Source organism: Cyanistes caeruleus, chromosome 11, assembly GCF_971803275.1.
Source record: "Cyanistes caeruleus chromosome 11, bCyaCae1.hap1.1, whole genome shotgun sequence".
NCBI lineage: Eukaryota > Metazoa > Chordata > Aves > Passeriformes > Paridae > Cyanistes > Cyanistes caeruleus.
In genome coordinates, this window is record NC_141711.1 from 13264568 (window position 1) to 13288946 (window position 24379).

Below are 24379 nucleotides of genomic sequence, written 5' to 3' on the forward strand. Positions count from 1 at the left end.
AATTAATCTTCTTTGCATGTGTCTGTTTGCAATATTTAAGCAGAATCATACAATGGTTAGGGTTTGAAGGGACCTCAAAGACGATCTGGTTCCAGCCCTCCAGCCATGGCAGGGATACCTTCCACTAGACCAGGGTGCTGAAAACCCCATCCAACCTGGCCTGGAACACCTCCAGGACTGCATGCTCATTTGTTTCACAACTTCTCAGTAACCTTCTGCTAAATTATCACAAAATAAGGCTGCTTAAATTCTACAATGCTGGCAGAAAGCACTTGCAGCAGTGTAACTTCATTGTATTTGATATGTCAAGTGGAAAAATCACGGCTTGGTTTTGTTGAGTTTGTACTTTTCAGGCAGTGGGACCTATTGTTTCATTAAAGGGTTCCAGAGCATCAATTTACAAAGCACTCTCATACTTCTATTCCACAAAGCCATATAAAACCAATTATTCATACTAGACATTAACAATTTCCTTCTACTTAAAAGTTGGTCAGTAGCAAATGAAAAGTGAATATTAGCACTTAAAATTTATCTCCAGTGTACTTACTCTCATTTCCTGTTTTAAAGTAATGAAAATATCAGGGAGAAAATTTAGGAGTAAGTCCAGAAGCACACCTATTGATTTCAAAGTGAAGTTTTCACCTTTATTTGCTAATTGCATATTGATTTATTCTGGAAAGGAAGAGCTGCAACAGTTTTTGTTTAACTTATAAATTCTTCCTGGCATCAATATTGATAGACAAATTATTGTTGTAAATACTAATCTCCCTGGTGATGACAACCTCTCAGCGTAAAGAAAATCCAATTAAGAGACTTATCAAAGTACAGAAATTTTCATAAGCAATACCTATGCAATTCCACAGTTAAAATGTACCAGAACTACAGTCAAAATATCACACACAGCACATGGGCACCAAATGCAGAGAAAATACATTTTCAGTGTGAAAGAGGAAAGCTAGATTGAAGTATTCCTCTTCTTTTAGCTCTATAAGGGACAAGTTTCCATCAGCACTGGTAGAAATGACATTACAGCACTGTCATGTGAGATTTGTTATTATTAATACAGCTTCCCAGAACCAAAAGTTTGGAGAATAGATTTAATCGTCTCCCACTCTTTCAGACTAGCACTTCCAAGAAGGAAACTCTCCTTGGCATCCCAGTGAAACACCCAGATCTCACCGTAGCAGAAGGGAACTCCTAACTTATCCAGAAGGGTTTCACTCCTGGACAGGAGACTGAACACTTACCTTTTGGATCTAAATCTTACAGACTATACCCTTAGAATGCTGCCTGTATTTAGGAAAAATATTAAAACATTCACTATTTGAAATTAACCTAAGCCTCTACTGCTTCTACATTTTTTTTGGTAGAAAAGAATAGGCACGGCTTTAATTTAAGAGCATCAAACTTTTAAGTGACCCCTGTAACAGGAGAAACGGCACCTTGACAGAGGTCAGCACATAGGATAAAACACAACAGACTTGTACATTCTTCAACACAGCCTTGAATAATTCAGTTTTATTGCTTTGTCACAAACAGTTGTATAAAAAAAAAACTGAAAGGGCTTACTTGAAACAGTCATCGCAAGCAATATTCCCCGTGGTCTCCTTTATGGTGCGCTCGGAAACAAAGGCTGGATATTCGGTATCACAGGGCTCTAGGGTTTGTTTCAACCTCTGAGCTATAGGCACAGGAAAAAACATCTTGATGTTAACATGAGAAGAACAGCACACAAAATTGTGAACAACATGAGATGCTGCATTACAGAGCTCGCAAAGAACGGAAATGTTACTCAGCTTCTGCCACCCTGTGAGATTTCCTAGGCAGTGCATAACACTATTTTTTCAATTAAATAAAAAAAAAGTTTATCCATGGAATGTAATTTTGCAAGACATCACTGTTAAAGTAGTTATTAATGGTTTAGCCATTGCCAACCTACTTTACATTTATGCATGAGATTCTATTCTTTCTGTGTAGATCCAAGATGGATTTACTGTCATTTTTATCTCTGTGGTGCGGTGCATCATTAAATTTTATTCATGTGAGTTTACATTTATTTGATATGCAAATTGTGGTATATTTTACTGAAGCCAAAATATCTATTATATATTACAGCTTGGGAATCTTTGGAGGGTTTCATGAGTTAAAATAACTGTGGGTGGGAGAGGCAGAAGAGTTACTTTACCCAACAGCCATGCTTGTTATCTGCTACCCAAAATAGTAATAATTAAAAGACTCCATAGCACCTTTAATATGAAATCCTTGCAATGCAAGGAAAAAGTGTCATTTTTTCCATCTTAAAGACTGGGAAACTGAGTTACCAGGAAGCAGTGGGGCTGGTTCAAGGTCAAACTACAGGACAGCAGCTCTTTTGACTCTCACACCGAAGTATCTGTCATACAACGTTCCTCCCTCATTCCCTTTCTTTTTCCTCCCCACCCCTTCATTGTTCCTTAACACAGAGATACATTTTGCACATCAGCACAAATGTTAACCCTATCTTAAACTAATTGTTAAGTGAGAAAACAAGATGAGGTATGACAGAAATAGATTACACTGAACAGGCTCTTGGGCTCCACAGCCCTTCCCCTGGCGATGATCTGTTTCAGTGAGTGGTGCATCCACTGAGCAGTGCCAGGGCAGCATTTCCAGTCACACCAGGGCATGCATTTCTGAACTGGTCACAGCTTTTGTATATAATATATATATATATATATATTCCACCAAATACATAGATCTCAAAAGAGGTACTAAAGCTGGTCAGAAAAGTTGATATTTCTGATGTTTCCATGTTCTCACTGTGGCTGTGGCATATCTAATAGTTCAGTGCTTTATAGAAAATTGCCTTGCTAGCTCTATTGCACCTCCTCCCTTTCTCTTCTGCTCTCCCTATCTGTTGGGAGTTTCTCACCTGTGTTTTGAGTCTAGCCTCACATGTACCAACATATGGCTTGTGTAACAAAGAGGCTGACAAAGATTCATTGGTCTCACATTTCCTGCACCTCACTAGAGTCCAGAAGATGATGGGGTTGCCCAAGCTTTCAGGTTTCCTCTTTCTCATTTACAAATGTGATTGCAATTAAATATCTTGGGCAGAAGTATTTTCCATAGTAGGGTTTGGCAAATGGGCAGGTGTATGTGGACCCTCCAGCATCTTCATAGTATATCACGTTCTATTAATGTCACAATTTGAGTAGGAAGCAATTTCTCCACTCGAGGAACTGATGTATATTTTTTCTGAGCTTTTTTAAGCATTGTTAAGTAAGAAATAAATGTGAGGGTTTATTAATTTTAATTTAATGAAGTGCAGTCTATAAATATTAATAAATATCAATAAATAATAAATATCGATAAATATTCCAACCCTTAATACTAATACAGCATTTACTGAAGAACATACTCAAGCATGTGCTTTTCTCTCCTGCTCTTTTGTAAAATATCTTCTGCTTTTTCCTCCTAAAATATGCTCCTTCCAAACAACCATCCCTTGCTACCAAACCACACATGAGCTGGGCAAGAACTACCTAAAAGTATTGACATTCCAATGAGTGTGAAGAGTGGGTATGTCTCATACTCTTAACTCATCAAAGAAAGGGAGCAAGTGAACTTCATTGTCAACTAAAACATGAATGGAAATTTCCCAATAATACTGGTCCATCAAGGTGCTGCACTGATATTTTGTTTTAAATACAAGGAAGTTTGCAAGTTATTATTGCCTCTTCTGCAATGAGTGCACTCTCAAAATACACATCAGACATTCATTTTCATGAGATGAAGAGGGATGTTGTGTTTGAAAGATATTTTCTCTAGCATAAAACGCAAGTGAGACTGGATGTTTCATGTCAGGATATATTAAGGCATATTTGTAGAGCACACTTGAAAGAAAAATTATTTATTTCCTCCACTGTCTGCTTTGGCTGCTCTGCAAACACCAAGGACTAGGACAGGCACAGCTGCCATTCCTCAAGGAATAGTTTTGCATTTTCTGGTTCTAGCACAGCAAACCTGACTGTCCTGCACAGCCTCAGTGTTAGAGATGGTTCTCTTCAAGCTTAGGGAAATCACTGAACAGTTGGTTTTTGGGGGCCTGACTGATATTTTAGCTTCAGACAGGATATTATTTTGGCATAAAGACAGCCTAGTATCCAGGCAATGCAAATATTAAATGAAGCCTAGAGCAGCAATTTTATCCCCTGCTTTGCTAAGAAATATGCAAATATGAAGCTGAAGAATTCAGTTTAAGTCTTTACACCAGTCAGTGACACACAGCACAATTTGCCTATTAAATTGTCACTTCAAGAGCCCTGCTCTTGTAAAGTGGCCATTTGCTTTTCAGTAAAAGTCTGTTAAAATATAAAAAGAGAGCTTACACTGAAACTTCCTGTTCTTAGTGGAACTATTAAAAATTTCCATTATTTCAAATGAAGCTTCTGCATTTAAAAAAATAATTCTGAGTAAATTGAATTTTAATACATTTATATGTCTATTTTGAATGGAATGGTAAAACAAAATGCATAGCAGCCTTTAGCAAAAAATATACTAACTTAAGCTTTAAAAATTATTTTTGTATGAAATAAGAGAGATAGTAATATTTATTTACACTTTTTTTTTGAAATGGCATTTTCCAGCACAAAAACTCCGCTATATTTTATGGCAGCTCTAGGAACAAAAAGAATTTGTATAAATAAAACAGCTCAGTGTAATTGCTTTATTCACAAAGATTGTTTTGGAAGGAATAGAAATGCTTTTAAAAAACATATTTAATCATTATCTACTATTTTAACTTTTCTGTTACAGCAGTGTACTTTGTTCCTAGAGTGCACACAAGCACTTAGTTGCTATTCATAGAAGATGTTAATTTTCCTGTGTTTTAGGAAACATTAACAAAGAAGAGGATGCTTGCATGGGAGGAAAACTATCATCAGATGTTTATTATTTAATCTAAAACAGTGTACACTCATCTGAATTTCAAAAGTCCAATTTACTTTAGAGATTTTTGCCATTATGCCAGGAAAAAAAATCATACTTACCTTTAGCTGTTAGATCAGAGTGCCACCAACTGCATAGATTAAATTCCACAAGGAACCTGGAGAAATTATTAGAGTTTTCACATTACCCCACAGAATGTTTTCAAAACACTAAACTGGCAGTAGCTTGATAACATTAATCCTATTTTAAATAAAAGTTAACACAGAACTGAAATTCAAGTTACTGGCATAACTCTGGGATTAACAACCACTGCTGCTCTCATATTTTTACTATTTTAACATCTAAAATTTATTCTGAAATTAACTTCATCAATAAATCATAGTTTTAGGCATTTTTAATTGAAAATATTGATTGTATTTGAAGTGTCTATTAAAATTTTCAAAGCATGGCAGCACACACTATTTTTGCTGCTGAACATTTTTTCTTCTTCATGTGGGTACTTTGATCCTAGTAAAATGGGATTGCAACTGTCCAGGCTACCATACAGAAGTACGCATAAAATAGTTTCTTTTATTAATTCTCAAATCGAAATAATAAAGCTGTTTTATTTCTAAGAGCAGAAAAGATTAACCACTGTCTAATCAACTCTAACTAAATTGTAGAGAACACTAAAATACACCATGATTTATTTGGAAGAATGGACTGAAAAGTGTCAGTCAATCAGTTGTTGTAAGAGTAAAGAATATGAAACCAACATCGTATATAAGTTATCATAACTTATATATGTATATCATAAATTCATCATATGCCCATGAATCTGCAATACTTATAAACATAGAATGTTTCTTAACATTTTCAAAGCTGTGATATGTAGCATCAGTCTCATTTTAACCCAATTTCTTTCTCTTATATTCGCTTGGAAAGCTGCATTGCAGATCAATCTCTGCCCTCTGGCAGCAGCCATTCAGTTAATTCTCCTTAACTCTTATTCTGAGCCTTGAAAAAAACCCATACAATTTACAATTAAACAAAATGACTACAAGAAAAAAATCAGTTCTATGTCAGAAAAAATAAAATTCACTCATATCTGCAGCTCTGCTTTCAGATAAGAAGAATAATAAATCATATAGCTTAATAACATGACACATTTTAAGGCTTCCTCTTCTCCATATGATATTGCTGTTTCTTAGGCACCTTCTCTTAAAGATAAGCATCATTATGAATTAACTGGGAGTTTTAGAAGAATTAATGGAGATAGAAAAATTCAGCAACATTCAAATACACCTTATCTGGCATTGTGATGGGTCCATCTTACAGAATTTTATGAAGTGACAAACAATACAGTGAGTAACAAGTTTCTCTTCTCTGGCAGCAGCCCACCCAAGCAGCATCACAAACAGCCAGTCATGTACCTAAAACTTAACAGTAACCACAGAAAGAAATTTGGGTTGTGTGCTGTGATCTGCTAAACAAAGACATGCAGATATAAGTGAAGACCATGAATGCAATAAAAGTGAAACTGCAGTTATACAGCCAAAATTTTCTCAGATTTTAAAAAAAGCAAAATTGGGAAAATAAAAGATTGACAAATATTACTATGTTTAAAATCATGTAAGAAAAGCAGCACAATGCATGTAAAATGCAAAAGGCACAAATATTAATATTCAAAAAGTAAAAATATTTAGTAATTAATGGAAATATTTGTTACATTCTTGATGAAATCTACTTACAGAACAAGTTCAGTCATAATCCACTTTACTGCAGCAAAGAAGGCATTATAAGGCTGAAGAGAAGCAACTCATTTAATATAAAGGCAAAACATGCAGCATTTATATCTTAACTGAACTCTTCATGTAAAAACAATGCTTTGGACATTCAAATGCATGTGGAGCATAAAACCCCCCTTTTTAATGATCAAGAAATATTATTATATTGATTATAAAATGTATAGTAATGAAATTTCCTTTATAGCATACTTGGCCATATGCACAGATTATCGGTGGGAAAAGGAAAGTTTTTTGCAAATGATTCTTAAATCTTTAACCTCTAGGGGTTCCTATTTCCCAGGCTATTGCTGGAGGAACAGCTTGGGTAGATAATATGAGCTTTTCTTGGGCTGCAGTTCACAGATTTGCCTCTCTATAATGCAAATCTCTATTCATTACCTCAGCCTCATTAGGCTCAGAAAAGCTTCTGAAGTCTGAATTTACCTAAATGTTTATCTGACATTTGACAGTCCAGTTGTAAGCACTTTAAGAAGTTTTTTCCCTCCTCCTGTTTTTCTGGATCATAACAAATACAGCAAATCCTTTGAAAATCCTCTATTTACAGTATTTCTATTACATTCTGAATATTTCATTTTTGAAAAGACTATTAATAGGATTAATCTTTCATGAAAGAAAGCCAGGCAGAAAAGTCAGCTTCCAGAAATTTGGAATTTCTCCTTGTCTCCTTCATCTTTGTTAAGATGTCCTAGTTGCATAAAATTCTGCAGACTCTTTTAGACAGAGATAAAACAGAGTATTTTAACAAATAGAAATCATAATGACAGAACTCCTCAGATCTCTAAAACCATGTTTAACCACCCCAAATCAGCACTCAATGAAGCAATGCTGTTTGGCAGAGCAGTAACAGGACATCTAAAATTTTCAGGGGACACAGAGAAAGTTTCTGTGCAGGGCTGAGGACTCACAGATCCAAAGAACTCACTTAGTGCCATGTCTGAGACAGGAAAGATTTTTCACCTGTGAAACCCTGTCTCATAGGAAATGATAAAAATTACAAGACTTTCCTGGAGATGAAAGAAAAGAAAATATCAGCCCTGTGGGACATCTTATTAATTTTGATTTCAAATCAGAAAACCTGAAATTTCATGACCAGGTAATTCAATTTTCTGTATACTTTTGTTTTCATAATGCCAAATTTAGTGTAAAACAATGTATTCGTTATTACTTATGAAGAATACTTATTTAGTGTAAAATACAGCATGTGTTTTAGTAATTCTTTTAATATTAGAAATTAATTAAAATTTAAAACCCCAATGTATCTGAAAAATTCATTAATTTCTACAGAAAATGAAAAAATATTTTGTTTTGAAATTCCAGTGGAAAAAACATGTCATTTCAATGATATAAATACATTCTCATAAAATGTGATTTTACTCAAGAGCCTTTCCCACTCACAGACGGTTCCTTCAAAAACTGCAACAAAAACTGCAGGAATTTCATTCTTTCTACATATTTAAACCAACACTGAGAGCCAAAATAATTTAGTTCTGTGGCTCCATGGCACCGCTACATTTGCAACAAGGCGGTTCTATGGAGAACCATGTAGGTCTTGGACCAATTAAAACAAAAGTTCTAAATAACACAGTGTCTGGACAGCTGTTAAGAAGCAATACTATTAAAGAAATGGACGAGGAGATCTCTAAATCTAATCCATCCCTAATTTATCATCTCACTCCCACAGTTTAAAAGGCTGGAGTTGAGTCTCTGATGCCTCTTCTCCTTGCCTGTGCTGTTTAGAACAGGAACTTCTCAGGGAGTTTCCATCTTGTCCCTGTCTCTGTTCCTCTATTTATAAAGCCATAATTCTCAAAAGGAAGGAAAAACTTTTGTGAGCAAACCTTTTGCTTTAGCAGAAGTTATACTGGATACTGCCTAATAACCTGATAAGTAAAAAACTGGGCACAAAACAAGAAACATGAGGAATCAGCCCTACCTGTCCTTAGTGCAAGCTCCTTCCTTTTTCAATAGTCATAGTTGATAGGAGTGACTGAATCAACAGGAAAATAATAACCTAAAACTCTGTTCATCTTTTATACTGAGGATCACCAAAACTCACTCGAGGTTTAAAGAGCTGAACTATCTTTATATCAAAAAAATCTTTGACATATCTCAGTGCATCCCAAAACAGATGCAGGGTTGTTTTTTTTCTGAATATCCTGGACAAAATTTGGAATAATAAAAAAATATCTTTTGGAATAGAGCCCACTTTTTAAGGGATAATGCTTCAGCTCTACATGCTGAGTGCTTAGGCAAACCAGACTGAAGCCCCAAGTCTTTGGAGAGAAGGTTTTTGTTAAGAGTTGTAATATATTTTAAGATTTTTCATGTAAATGTGTTTCACAGCACCCTGTTCTATTTCACTAATAATTTAAATCTCATTGCAGTCTAGTTTATATGTCTTTTTTTGGGTTCAGACCTTAGTGGATAACAAACTGATAAATGCCATAAGTCCAGGCATATGAAAAACAGTCATGTAAACATGTAAATGAAAACATCCCCAAAAGCACAAAATTATTAAGGGGTTATTTTTTTTTTCCTAGATAGATCTATATTTTTTTAGTTAGAAGTGCACTTAAAAATGCTATCAGTCAACTTTTCCAGACTGGCAAAATTGCCAGTGTTTTGTGGTTGTTCGCCTTACTTAAGAATTTTTTCATGCTATTACTGTCATCTATTTGTGAAAACGGTTCCTTTTTCATATGTAAAACCTCCATCTAACACCTGATCAGTTCTGATAGATCATTGTAGCAATCAGTGAATGGTTACAAAGCATCCTTGGGATTATGACCCAGATATAGGATTTAGCAATAAAGAAGTGTTGCTTTGTCAAGACCCAGATTGTCTCTAATCAAGCTTAGCAGAAGGACAGGATTTGTACTCAAATTACAACACAAGGGTTTAAATGCATTGAAATTCTACTTTAAAAGACATGTTTAAATACTAAGCAAAAGAAATTGCTAAAATCACTGACTTGCATGCCTTGTCAATGAACCATTCCTTTCATATATAAAAAAAAAAAAGACAACTCAATTTTTAATTTGAATTACATGTTTATGTACAGAAAAGGCATATGTGATTCCAGTCCCCCAGACAAAACACAATCTACTGCCAAATTTACAAATTCCTAAGAAGGCAGATTCATACAGTGCAAAAAACATTCTGACAGAACCTCAGAAACGATGGCCCAGCATTAAAATGAACTTGAAAAATCGGAACACTTTGCATTATTTTGTAATGAAGAACCCTTTGTATGCTCTGGGATAAACACGAGAGATATAAGCATTCCAAATCAAAAGAACAGTCTTACAATGACCATGAGATATTTGCAACAATTTTCTTTGATGATTGCATGGAAAGATGCTGATAGGATGAGCTGTACTTACGTCCAGTAAGCTATGGGCACTGTCGCTACTCTCTTTGTTTGTCCTACACATGGCCTGGTAGTCATAAAGGGTAATTCTACAGGGAAGAACAGAAAACTGCTTGACTAAAAGAAGAAAACACAGAGGAATAAAGATGGTGATATGGAACATTCTGCTCACAAAGTGGACAGGAAAATAAGAATTGTAACAACAGGGTGGGGGAAAAAGGGAATGGGATCATTAAAATACAGGTTACAGGAAAGAGTGTAAGAAATGCTGTGAAAACTTTGTAAGGATTTTAGCAGACTACAGAACAAAGCAAAAGCACAACTGGGAGGAACCAGAGAAGATACACAGAGAGTGTAACACACAATGGCATAAACAATGTGGGGAGGAGGAGAATACACATCCAACACAATGCTTAAACAACTGGTTCTGGACTCAGATCAGCACATTTAGCCCCAGAAAGTGAAAGAGCCTATGCATATGAGAGGCTTCTCACAACAGACAACTCAAACTTCAGTTTCTACAGTCCCAGCAGCTCAGTGCACAACTGCTTTGTAATGTGGCATTGTTTCTGAAGCTCCCTGAAGGAGACAGGGGTGGAATTTCAGTGCATTGGCAGTACAGATATTTGAAGCAGAATGGGCTTACCTTTGCTTCTTTTCACTAAGGCAAAATATTCCAGGTACCTGCTGTAATCAACTCATGCTAGAAGCCTCCTCAGATGCATAGTAAACAGGGAAATTTACTTATGCTTGCAATTTTACTTATCATTGAAACACTTCAGAGATCTAAATGCAAAATCCAGAACTCAGAGCTAGTACACGAAGTTATTGTGATTATTTCTCTAAATCTGTCTGTCCATAGAACAATCAATTAACTTTATCCATCCACATAAACAAAACATTTAAAATCTGTAGCAGATGTAAAGAATCTTTAGCTGATAATTTGCAACAAGTGCGAATATAGAGAACTCACTATTGTTAATTGAACATTTCCATTTGACTTTTGCATCATCAGAGGGACGAGGGAACACAACTGGACAGAGATGGTTAATAGAGGTATGAGATGGGACTTCAGTGTTTTGCAATGTGTGCCTTGCTTCTAAATGAAGAGGAAAGAAGAGCACACAAATTCAGCTACAGAGAGGTTGTCCCAGAAGCTGCCAAAACCAGGTCATGAAATGCATTCAGCATCACCACGAGGCATCCTGCACTGCATGCCATGAAACCTTGCAACCTGTACCAATAAAAGGTTGTATTCCATTGTGGTAAAGGGTATATTTTTATTTTTTTTTTTCTGATCTAATTTTGTGAAAGCAATCATCACTAAAACTTCTTTATTATGTCTATTATTTCTTCCTAGCTTACAGACAAAATCTCTAATATATCGGATGTCGCAGCTTCAGCTAAACATTTAGCACATGGCCATACTGCTTACATTATTGTTTTTCTCTTATGTTGAGCATAGAAATGCCTAGGAAGCCATTGTTTTGTGGACTGGCAGAGAGAGGCACATGGGAGACAAACGCATAACTAGAGACCTAAACATGGTGGGAGTCGAACACTGACCATCCTTGGCAGAATCCCGCCCACAGCCAGATCCGCGCACCCAGATCTGCCAAGACAAACAGAGCAGTACACGGTGTAAGCTGTGCTGCCTCTGTGGCATGCAGAAATACACCACTTCCCCTAGCTTTTCCCTTCCTTCTTTTCCATCCTTTAACCATGGTCAGGATCCAGCCCCTGGGTAGGAATTTCTAAAGCTCAGCCTTTCCAGCCTTGGACTATTTTATTCCTCGGGATCCGAGCACGGTGTTGTTGTGTGTGCACTTGGACCACCCAGTGATGGAGGCAAGAGATAAATGCATAGAAAAGGGCAGTTTAGAGATGTTAATGTGCTCTCTGCAGAGTATCAAGAAATTCTGTATGGATGAAAGAGTCACATCCTGCTTTATTTAATATCCAGCCTTAGAAGCAGAATACGTTGTTTTGTCTATATTAATTGTAAATGTTTTTTTCAATATATTTATTAAGTTTGGTGACCATTCCATGTTTAAAAGTGAAATCAATGTCTCAGCTTTCAGTTTCACACAGCAGAACTTCCTGGTCAAACAGCGGACTCCATTATTCTGCTAAGCAGTGTTAATCAAATACTATTATAATACTACTGTATATATATACTGGTGTAGATACATATATGCACTATTATACTATTCTATACAGAATATATATACTATTATAATGTCATGTGAAAGATCTATTATAATTTAAATTTAATTTTTGATATTGTTAAAAGCCTTTCCCCTCTCAGTATTTGAACTTCTATTGCATTTCTTATGTAATTATTACATTCTCATAGACTCGATAGTTTCTTTAAATGCTCAAAGATAAAAATGCATTAAAAGACTGAAATGTTTACTCCCACAAATAAACAGAAATATATTTAATACTTTACCCCAACATGCTAGGTTATATTTTTTGTAGATTGTGTTATTTTATTGTTGGGAGTATTCAGCAATCTAAGATTGCGCTATGATTAAGAGAAAGAAAACCAATAAATATATCCAGTTAAAGCACTCTTCATTTAACAGGGAAATAATTAATAAATTTTAGAGTGATGGCAGAAAGGAAGAGTTTTAATAAACAACCTCAAAAACATGTGGAACACTATAGAACTTGGAAAGGCAGATATCATCTGTGGAATATATTGGTTTTAGTTAGTTTAGTTTAGTTTAAGTAAATATATTTGAGTCTTCTAGTGTGAAGGTTCTGGTTCAGGAAAAAATGAGAAATCAGCTAATGTATCCAGGTTTAAAAAAAGGAAAAATAAAAAACAAAAGGAGCAAATGTTTAGAAAGGCACATAGTTTTCTGAAAAAAGCCTGGAATGAGTTTTTGGGTTTAATGCATTGCTGTCTCAAAGTGAGCTGTTCAACACCTAGCTCAAAGTTTCTAAAGATGATTCACACTATTATAGCACAGGATGTGCAAAATATATCAGTGAAAGCATTACTGCAAAACGTTCTTAAAAGACCTGATTGTTTTGTGCTAGAAACAAATAAGAATTGTGTAACACACTTCAAAGATCAGTGGGTGTAGCTGATAGCCACGCTGAAATCTGAACACTGCAACATATTGAACCAGTTCTTGATTCTCTGTCACTATAAACATTATTATATTGTTTCCACGGCATTTGCAATTTCAAATCCAGTTGTTTTGGTTTTATTCTTATAAATGTAATATGAAAGCAAAAGCCTTCCAGCCCTATTCTGTATAAAAGGTATTAGAGCATTTGTAGTCAAAGCGTTGCCCAAGATGCTGCAGTGTTTCTGTGTTCAGGTGTCATTTCCAGGGTGTTGTTTCCCTGCTAAAATCTCTCTGGGATTTTAGAAAATAGACTTTCTTCTCACTCAGAAAGATTTAATGCATTGCTACAGAAGAGAGGCTTCCAGATCACCCTTTCTGAAGTGACTGTATTTCAGCTTTAAGTAGCTGTTTGCAGCTGACCATGTTCTGTCCCGCTGACCATGGTCAGGGAACAAAACTTCTAAGCCCATCCATGTGCCAAGTCCATGCTCTGCATCACAGCACCTCCCAGAGAGCTCTGCTCTTAATACAGAGGACATTCCTGAGACTTCCTGACACCACCACACTGTCAACTTCCACGCCTGACGTCCCAGACCGATTGTGTTCAGCATCAGCTATTTAGCACAACAACATGCATATAGTCAGTTTATGTAACTTCAGGGGCCAAACACATCTTAGTGAAACCCCTTTATTGTCAATTTCCTGATACAGTAAATTCCACTCTCCTACTTTGCAATGTTCTTACAATTGAGTACAAATCTGGTTCAAGAAAATTAAACTTCCAAGACCTACAGCAGCACAGGATATATTGGCAGATGTACTCTCTATTGCTTTCAGCCAGGTTTTCATCACAGCTATGGATTTCTACTTGGTAGTATAAAATACCACCACTGACAATTGTAGCAGCTGAAAGGTCTTCAATGCATAAAATTTCAAATGTTTTGTCAGCAGTTCAAGATTTGGTGGGTTTCAGATAATGCGTAGGAATAATAAGCTTTTTACCATGGAAGTAAATGTCAAATCTACAGGAAAAGAAAATATGCTCTAAAGAGCTGGGCAAAGGAAGCCAATAAGACAGAAGTTCTAATTATTGACACTATGCTTTCTTCAGTAGTCCGTGGAAAAAATTAGTGGTGACTGCAGCTCGCTTGTGCTGCGAAGGTGTTCATAACTCAGACATAAAATGTGCAGCCTGTCTGGCATTCTGGCAAGGAGGGGAAAGAGGGATGGTGTTGAATGGTGTGAGGAGCAAACCAGTTTCTAAGTCTAGAGAGGTTCCTGTGGGGAGATAGCAGGACACCGTAGGAAACCCCAGACTGTTGCTGCTCTGCCTCTCATACCTGCACTGACAGATTGTTAGTGTCCAAAAGCTGACAGGATAATACCTTTCACCAAAATCAATGGAAATATTAAAACTAAATTACAGTATTTTGACAGAACAAACTTGTCATCATGTATCTTTGCTTTTATTGCTCAGCTATTCTCAATTGCCAAGGTTCTCAACAAATAACCTGTATAAAAACTGCAACTCAACCTGTATTTACAGAATATGGAATGAGAACTCATTTATGTAACACTTATGCCTGTGTTTCTCCTTAAGTCTATAAACTAATTCTGTACATGAATACACTGCATTAAAGGTAATATTTACAGAGACATAAAGTCAAACAATGCCTAAAACTCAGACTAAAGATATTAATTTTAGATATCACATGAACAAAATATGAGCAGGAAACATACCCCACATCAATGTGGGAGTTTCAGTGTGCAGGTACCAAATGCACATTTAGTAAATGACAAAATAAAAAGTAAACCTTGTTGGTAATGACAATTTGTTCAATGCCAAGACTAACAACTGCAGTTTGGAATGTTCCTTCAGTCTGATCTTCTCCAAAGCAAACATGTGCAATTTGCCCAATTAATAGGCAGCTAAATCCATGAATGTAAAAATCCACATGACTATGAATGCAAATTTTAAATGTGTCAATTTAGCACAAAGAAAGAGAATATCTTAATAAAATGCTTAAGTATGTAATACTGGCTAAAACAGAAAAACATCCTTCATCTGGAGGCTGTGCTGCCTCAGTGAAAACTCTGTCCTGTTGTTAAGCAACTAGTTACTGATCTCATGATTTGACTTTAAGAATTTACTAAACTACTTTCTAGAAGAACAAAGTTCTGAATTTCTTTTATACCCATAACCTGAGGGCAAAACACTTGCAAGGTTTTGCTAATAAAGCAGATCAAGACAGATAGATGAAAGTGTCTCTGTGCATGTGGAGAGAACAGGTGAAGGATCTGCACTACAAGAAAAACTGGGAAACAAGAGAAGCTCTCAGAGCAACAAGAACATGATAGGGGGAGCCTTAGCTCCTGGGAAAGCTGAATTTCAGGGGTGTGCCACTTCAGTCATACATCCTGACAACTGATCAAATACCAATATTGCCAAACACTGAAATTACAAAATTACTAAATACCTAATATCAATGTATAGACTCTTCTATGTAAGAGGATGCCTGGTGGAAAGAGAACTGTGAGAGGAAATGATGCAGCTTCCATATTTGTCATACAGAATTGCTCAGTTTTCCTCCTGCTGGAAAGGGTGAAGGTGTTTTGAAGTCAAAAGATGTGTCATTTTCTCTTACAGGTTTATTATGTTTATTTCTTTAGGGATCTCATTGCTTTGATAGCCTTTAATTTTCCTGATGTTAGTGTTGGTTTTTTAGATTTTCATGGTTTGAGCTGTTGAACTTTTTTTCACTGTTTTTATATAAACAAAGCGCCGAGAAAATCATAAAGAAACTTTTCTAAGTTATGCGAAGCAGATACTTTTCCATAAGCACATCCTAATTTATTTAATAATACATTTAAATCATATTTAAATTATTTAACTGTGTGCAATACTTAAGGTATAAGATAAACATAATTTTGCTAAATGAAATCATAGAGCATGTCACGTTGCTGTGCAGGCACTGATATAATTTTTCTCCCTAATTATAAACCCCATAAACTAAGAAAATATACATACATACATATGCACACTTTATTCAAAAGAAGTACTGAGTTTAAAGAAATTGAGGAGGGAAGGAGGTATTTAAGTTCACTTTAAAAAATAAACAGCGAACATAAAAATTGAATTTCATCCTGCTGCATGTTGAAAAGAAATACAGTCAGCAGCAAACAACCCCCTTTTGTTTAGCACTTCCATCTCAATCCTACAAAGCACTTCTATATCACTCCAAATGTGCAGTAGTTGGGAGATCAGACAAAGAGTTGTTTCATTCCTTTTGTGGCTGCAGAGCCTGGCAGCTGGCAGGAATCATGAGGAGGGAGCAGGAGCTGGCACCGCCACTCAGCTCGCTGGGGACCCCCGGCCACGCCGTCCTGGAGCTGCCAACAAACTGCTGCAGGGGGATCCGGCTGCACAGAACCTTCTAAACACACCCAAAAGGGAGCACCACCACCTCAAGTTATCAAATTCACCTGCTGGACTGCACATGCCACGTAAGAAGCAAATTGCAGGGAAGGATGGCTCTGGATACCATGGGAATGAAATGCAACGAACAGAGCGCGCTCTCTGCTTTGCCTCCGTGTAAGAGCAGAAATGACAATATAACGTATGCAATGCCCACACTGTGCTCTCAGGGAAATGGTGCTGCTGACAGATCCTGCCACTGCACCAAACATTCTTTTTCTTTTCTTCATATTTCATTTAAATAAATTTTGGAAAAGCAAAACACAATCCCCACCCAGACAAATTAGTAATCTTAAAAATATTGTAAATGCATCTCAGTATTTTTTGTAAGAAGCAGCAAATATTTCTTCTTCATATTGTTGGAATAATTTATTTAAAGGCCTTATCTAACACAGCTCAAACACAGTTTGGGTTTTTTTTGTTTTCTGCTGCTATGTGGGAAGTTTCTCCCTTGCAATTACTCCACTTTGATTCTGTCTTTAACTGATTTGCAGTGGTCAGTTTATCATGGTTGAATAATTGGCTCATTGTGTTTACATTTTCCTTGGTATGCAGCTCAGTTGCACTGACCTTATGTCTTTGTTATCTCTAATAATGAAGTCAAAGCCCAGCAAAAACCTAACCAATGGTCCAGTCCAAAGATCCACCCAGTGCATTTTAGATGGAACTCTCAAGTTGTGTGTCAGGACAACACAAACTGGGACAAGTTAAGGCATTATCCCTTAGTTTTGACATTAAATAAAATGCTTCATCTCTTGTACAAACAGATCCTTTCATTGCCAAATCCAGTCTATAAACAGGTATTACTTCACTTCCTTGTACAGCATTTGTTAAAAATGCAGTGCTAAATGTGAAAAAGTTGCCACCCTCAGAAATCTAGGATTGGGAATGATTCTATGAGTGCTAGATCCTCACATTTCAGGTCAGCACAGAAAGCTTCTGCCTTTAAGGGAGCAGATTTACCAAGCAAGCCCACAAACCACCTGCTCAGAGAGCCTCTGTACATGCCCTCACAGGTAATAACTCAGTGATGGATGGCATCTGTGATATGTCTCTTTATTCATACTAGAAATGTACAGGAAAATAAAAAGGAAAAGTATAAAAGCAGTTTTCTTGTGCTGTAAGAGGACAAAGGAGTACAGAACAGTTCTTAGACCACGTGAACAGCTCTTAGACCAGGTGAAAGCCATGAAGACTCCAGTGGTGAGTTACAGGTTAAAGGGAAATTTTATTCTTAAATCCTCAGAGTGCACAATTTATTTCAAGGGATAACATATAAAATCACTGTTAGTTTTTAATGTCATCATGACAGTGAGACTGGGTCAATAGTCACAACCACGTTCAGAGGTGTTAGCATGTGAATGGAAATGGATTACTGGGAGAACACATTTTTCCCTTCAATAGCAGGGCATTTTCAACTGTCTAGCTTTAGCAATCTCCAGCTTTTTACAGGTCAAGATGATAACGTGGCATAAATGTCTTGCTTTAGAGCTGGCTAAAACTGCTCAATGGGGATATGGCCCAATCCCTTCTCCACCTGAGCCCAGTGGGAAGAGGAAAGGGACACAATTTTAGCATTGTAGTCAAATAAACCATTCTTTCAATAAGAAACTCACTGTAGGCTGACTCCAATACTCTCAATATTTGATGTGTATGAAATCAAATTATGCTCAGGTTGTACAGAAAAGAGGCATAGATGAGAATCCAGCCACACAGCCACTCTTGCCTTTCTTTCACATGACTGATTTTTTGTTAAAACATTTTTTAAGAGATAAAATGTTAATTCTTACCTCTTAAAAGAGCCCATTGTTAGTAACTTGTTCATCACAGCCCCTTCAACCTCCCCAAAAAAGTAACCAGTCTGTAAGGGGAAAATGCAAGGGATTACCAAAAGCATGGATGCAATTTAAACTGGCATATTCTGGGATTTGACGAGAGTGGCTTTGACAGTTACATAGACAGATTTTCAGGACTGCTGCTACATAAAACCTGAAGAGGACTTCCCAGTTATGGCAAGTTGTTGGGATTATATTATTACCCCTGAGCAGATGTGAGAGCTTAAACAATATATTGAGGTACATTATATAACATCTAATATCAAAAATAAAAGCCTTCCAAACCTAAAGCTTGTAAAGAAAACACACTAATCTGATCAGAAACTCTTGTGATTAAAATGTTGCTCAAAAAAGATATAAACAGGTTGTGAGAGGATTTCATAAACAGTCATTAAAAAACATTGTTTATAATTCCTGTATGACCTGTTTAAGGAGCTGGAACAGTACATTTCATCAATCCTATAAATTTTAACTCCATTCAGAGTCATTTCATACTTAAAACCACTCAGCTTGATGAATTACTCATTTTGTCCCTATTCAGTACTTGTGGACTAATAAAAATAAATCTCTGTTGAGAAAACAAACATTGCTGCGATGAATTTGGTCCGTAGGATGGAAGTGACTCCGTCATCTGCAGCCATTCATGTGACAGTGGAAAATCTTGCAAGTACAGTACTTTTCTACCTTGGGAAGACCTGTTTTATTTTAGAGCCTCAACTCCCAGGAGGATTGGATATTTCTCTTCATTGTTTAAAGGGAAAAATCCCACAATTTATGAGGGGGAAAGGGCACTACACTCTCAAATTGCAGGGATTCCATAGGTTTTGTACGAACTAAACCCCAATTCCATTACAAGGAACTTAGCTGACCTCAAGTATGCACCTGGGAGTTTGCAGGCAGAAAAGTTACAGCCCTGGCTATAAAAAGGCATTCCTCCACCTAAAAGGCAAGTATTGCCTTTTTTTTTTTTTTTTTTTTTTTTCTTTCCTCAGGGGAATCTTGGAACATTTTCCAAAACATATGGGTATGTAAAGTCTCCTAGAAACACAAGGAACATGACTAAAAATACCAGCTTCAATAGCCTTGGCTGACTGATGAAGAAAGATTACCCTAATGATTGGAGAGGCAGGCAATGTCAAGAAACTCCAAACCATAAATGCCTCATATAACCTTAGATAGTAATAAACCTGATTTGTCAAGTTGTGCACCAGTCTTATGAAGACATTTCAGTGACAGTTCTCTCCACAAAAGCTCCCTTTGTAAATGCCAGCTCTCCCCCAAAAGCAGCCTCACCCAGGTTATCACTGTTTTTTTAATACATCAGGATTTAGTTGCAATTCAGGAGAATTATTCTGCCTCACAAACCTGATTCTGGGAGCAGTTCAGGTCATGTTAGGAAAGCTGATAGAAAAACAGTGCTGAAGCAACCCCAGATAGGTCAGGAATTGATAAGGCATCATTCCACTTCTTCACCCCTTCTCTATCCTCAATAGCCTGTATACACACTTTATATATATCAAACAGACATGCACTAATGAAATCTTATTATAAATTTACATAAACATAGAGACTTCTCTGCTGTCCCTCTTAGACTTTGATTGATTTAACTAATAAAACAGGTCAGAATCCATTTCCAGCCTATTTCTGGCGAAACAGTTGTCCAAACTATTCACAGGCATATGTAATGGCTTTTATCAGGTGACTATCAAAAGAAACATCTCTTCCTAATAATTATTGGCCATAGCCAGTTATGAGCTGACAAATCACTGACACAAGTCACAGCTGTGCACCTGTAAATTGTAACAACAAAAGGGGAAATAGACAAACATGTTTTAGGTGTATGAAGATCATTCAATAATGAGAGTCTTTCTTAGGTCATGCTCATTGGAACAAATTTAATTCAGCTGAGGGCTAATATGAGTGTGGCTATTCCTGTTCACAATCCCAACACATAAAAACAATTCAACTTCAGACAATTCTCGTGTGACTGCAGCACCAGCCCAGCAGTTTTCAGGCAAAAGTTAATGAGAATGGTGATGGTCACAAGGTTTGCAGGATTGAGTAAAACATACTATGATTCTGTGATAATCATATTTCTTGTCCTCTCCATTGTGATGATGAGTGCATAGTCTTAATCCTTCAATGACTTTAATCCACTTCAGAAAACAAACTCCTCAGTTAACAGCTCTGTAAAACCTCATTATCTTAAGTTTGAATGCAAAAGCTCTGTGTTCTTCTCCCCCCTTCCCAATCCTTCCTTGTGACAAAAATGGCACAGGGATTTTTTTTTTTTTGGGGGGTAAAAGCCTCTTACAGAAGACAGACACTTCTGCAGTGTGAGAGAAAGCTCTTTTAAGAGAACATTTATGAGTTTAAGAACAGACCCCGCTCCAATGGGAGACAGAAACTGAGCTCCTGTGAGAAAAAAAAACTTACATTCTTTGTAGAAGGATTTTGTTTTTTATTTTTTAATTTTCTGTTACTAATTCTTTACTATTTTCAGATTGTGGCCTATTTTAAAAAAGTAATTTTAGATTAATATGTTACATGAGAAGACTCAAAAAAAATCTTACACTTACTTGTTGATAGTCTTCAGACACTAAAATAAATCCATTGTTATCTATTAGGTAACAGTTGATTGTCTGAAAAATAACAAAATATTATTTAAAATTTTGATTTTAGGGCACAGCAATAAGTTAGTTACATACTGTAATTCTAATTCAATTGTAAATGGGTAAAACCTTCAGGTTGTTATAAGATTTTACATAAATTCAAAATGAGTGTAGTCTTGGTTATGGGGTATTACCCAATTTCATTTTTTTGCTTCTTTTCCATGCAAAACAAAATGAAGATGTGTACAGAATGGGTGGATATAAGATAATTACAAGCAAACATAAACCCCAAAATTTTTATAATTCATTCTTGCATGTTTTCCTTGCAACAAAGTTTGCAAAGGCACAGAACTTCAGCGTTCCTGATGGCTGCTCCTGTATTTGGAGAAAAACATCAGCACAATGTCATTACCCTAACGATGTATTAATGAAAACACAGTGTCAGCCTGCAGAACCAACAGGGGACCAGGTAATATTTTTTAATTTGTTCATTGGGGGATGGGACCAGAAACTTCTGTAAAAGAGGCCCCACAGGTCTCCTAAAGCTTTTCAAATTGTATTTTTAATTGGGAACTGGGTTTAGAGGTAGGACTGTTAGCTTTCTGTAGGTCAGACGTCTGAACTGTATAAAACAAGGAAAATCAGTGCTTCCCTCCACACACACATGCACCATTTTAACCTCACAGAATTACTTGCTACAGGCAAAGTTTTAATTACTGCACTTCAGAGTTTAAACATAAGGTTCAACTCAAACCCTAAAACCTTGATAGAACTCAGCTTCTCCTCAGTATTGCCAAATACCTATCTCAGTGTTAAATCTTTATTGTATTTCTATTGTTGGTCTAAATCAACAACATTTTTATCCTTGCTTATTGAATTTTCTATGACATTTGCATGAAAGGAAAAAATAAGAAGAATGGCTTTCAATACAGGAATCCTCCTGGCTTTGTTTTGAATTCAAGACCTTTCCTGCTGCAAATGGGCTGTACAGAAATATGACAAAATATGCTTTCTGCTGCATGCTGCACATCCAGCAAGGTCTCTGTGCTGATTTAGGGAGGAAAGCAGCCCCATGAAGTGTGCAAGATGTGAAAATGCAGTCTGATATTTCCAGAGTTGCTTAGATGCGCCTGAGTCTCATTCCAGCCACATATTATTACTGTTCTGTGGGGCCAAAGCAGAGAAATTTGCAGAAATGATAGCTTGGAGTGTTTTAAAAAAGCAAAAGCTGGAATCAGGCAAAAGTTCAGAATGTCCATCATTCCCTAATGCAAATGCAGGATATTCATTCTAATAGGAGAACCCAGGCTACAGACACCCCCAGTGACAGAAAACCTGTCAGAAAGGAAGTTGGAACAACTCAATTTCAACCTTTGATCTGCTAGAAAGCCCAAAGTTGGCAAATGCAATGTGAAAAGCTGATGATGCTGGCAAAGAACTGAGCAGACTGACGCACTCAGAAGAGGCAGCTCCTTAACCTCGGTGGTGTGTGAAGGATGGAATTTCAGAAGCAGGCTCTAACAGCACAACACTGCTCTCCCCAAAGTCATCCAGAAACCTCCCACCGACTGCATGAGGAGAGGAGCTAAGTCAACACAGAGATCTTTTGAGGATACATATTTGCAGTCCTCATGCATGAAAGATTAATCTAAAGATACTGCTTTAGAAACAATATTTCTCCATAGTAAAGAAAATAAATAAAAGAAGTCATGCTGGACAAAAAAAAAAGTGTAGGCTTAATTTCATAGTTTATGGCTTATGTGCTGTTGGGAAAAGACTGGCTCGACTCAAGAATTAGTGGCCCTGACTCAAATCTCTAAGATTTAGTTATTCTCTAGCACAGTTCAGAACTATAAAAGATACTAATTTTTTAGCACTGTTATTGGAAACAGACATAATGCAATAAATAGAACATTATGGAATGTGAAGATAAGAGGGTTTCTATTTCAATCCATTTTAGAAATATTAACTAGGAAAAAAAAGTATTCATTCAGGACCATTCATTCACCACTTGCCAGCAAGACAAACAACTTTCAGTATCACTACTGTGTTAAAGCAGCAGCTCGTAATTTAACTTTCACACGGACAAAGGGCAGAAGAATGCATTTACTCATCTAGCAAACCTCAGATTTCTGATATGAGATTTATGCGTGGGGTAATAGCATTTGCATAGACTACAGCTGTGTGAAAGAGGTCTAATTCACAATGTTTCACAGGTATTGGAAGTGAACTAGGCTCAGGTTTGCCCAAAGGTTCAAGTTCAGTGAATTTCAGATTTCAAGGGGAACGTTCCATAGGTGGAGAGTCCCTGAGCTTGTAAAACTGTAGGCATGAAGTCCAGAATAAACACAGCAAGAATGTTAACTGAGGTCTGAGAACACATCTGAACTACAGTAACTTTGATCCAGTTCAAGTCCTCTATGTATTTTTCACAGCTCCAGTATACAATAACAGTAATGGAATGTAACATGGGTTAAGAAACCAGAAATGAAAAAGAAAGAAAACAGAACATTAAAATAAAATGTCAGGCATCAGGAAAACAAGAATAAATGAGCAAATTCAAAGCTCTCAAGGAAAAAAAAAGTATTTTTAATTCATGGGTTTTCTCTATTTTAGGGTCAAAGGTATCACACACTCATCAATTGATTCACTTTAGTTTTAATTATTCTTATAATTAACATGTTATTACTGAATCATTAATATTTATTGACTATTGTGCCACTCAATTTGCATTAATTTCTTCATGTTTACTTTTAAATGCTTTAATTTATACTGTAAATGTTCAGCAGGTATTTTCTTGCCATTGAGAGAAGCTGTGAAAGTCAAGGGACTCACCAGAGGAGCTGTGATTTTTTTTTTGAGTCCTACCAACAGTGTGTTTTGTCATTAAGGAAAAGTCTGGAATCTCTAAATCAGCAATGTTCACACAATTATTAAATTTCTACATATGGTTGTATGGTTCCTGCTGTGTCCAGCTGAAGACTTTAAACTGCTAGTGGTTTTTTTTTTCTTCATCAACAATAAAGTAGTAAACAAATGCCTTAGCAGTGCTTCAAATTATTTCCCAAACTGGATTCACAAAGCAGAAATTATTGCAACACATGTTTGAGGTACTGGACTCAACCTTGTAATTCAGTGGGAGTCTGTAACAGGCATAACAAAAGTCTCAATATCTAAATAGTAAAATATTTACAAGGTGATAAAGACCATGAGATGTTCAAATTAAATTCATATATTGTATCTTCTATTGCAGTAGAGGTATACATGGAAAAAAATCTGTTAAATACT

The 24379-nt window shown here is 36.4% G+C and overlaps 1 protein-coding gene and 1 long non-coding RNA gene across 3 annotated transcripts in view; one reads left to right on the forward strand and one right to left on the reverse strand.

Annotated features, from left to right (window-relative positions):
• CACNA2D3 (calcium voltage-gated channel auxiliary subunit alpha2delta 3) overlaps nucleotides 1-24379 on the reverse strand; it is a 413270-nt gene that overhangs the window by 16242 nt on the left and 372649 nt on the right. The window contains exons 32-37 of one of the 2 annotated variants that reach the window (XM_086846678.1): nucleotides 21059-21121; nucleotides 18435-18505; nucleotides 10100-10175; nucleotides 6660-6712; nucleotides 5031-5086; nucleotides 1570-1681 (exon numbers count right to left, since the gene is read on the reverse strand). In XM_086846678.1, the coding sequence (XP_086702804.1) occupies nucleotides 1570-1681; nucleotides 5031-5086; nucleotides 6660-6712; nucleotides 10100-10175; nucleotides 18435-18505; nucleotides 21059-21121 (431 nt within the window). Of the gene's footprint in view, nucleotides 1-1569; nucleotides 1682-5030; nucleotides 5087-6659; nucleotides 6713-10099; nucleotides 10176-11652; nucleotides 11699-18434; nucleotides 18506-21058; nucleotides 21122-24379 lie in introns of those variants that run through there. The other variant, XR_015275129.1, reaches the window with a different exon arrangement.
• LOC111935122 (uncharacterized) lies at nucleotides 20461-24128 on the forward strand. The gene is made up of 4 exons (XR_002867607.2): nucleotides 20461-20526; nucleotides 20786-20896; nucleotides 21426-21560; nucleotides 21993-24128. It is a non-coding gene; the product is annotated as an uncharacterized LOC111935122 (long non-coding RNA).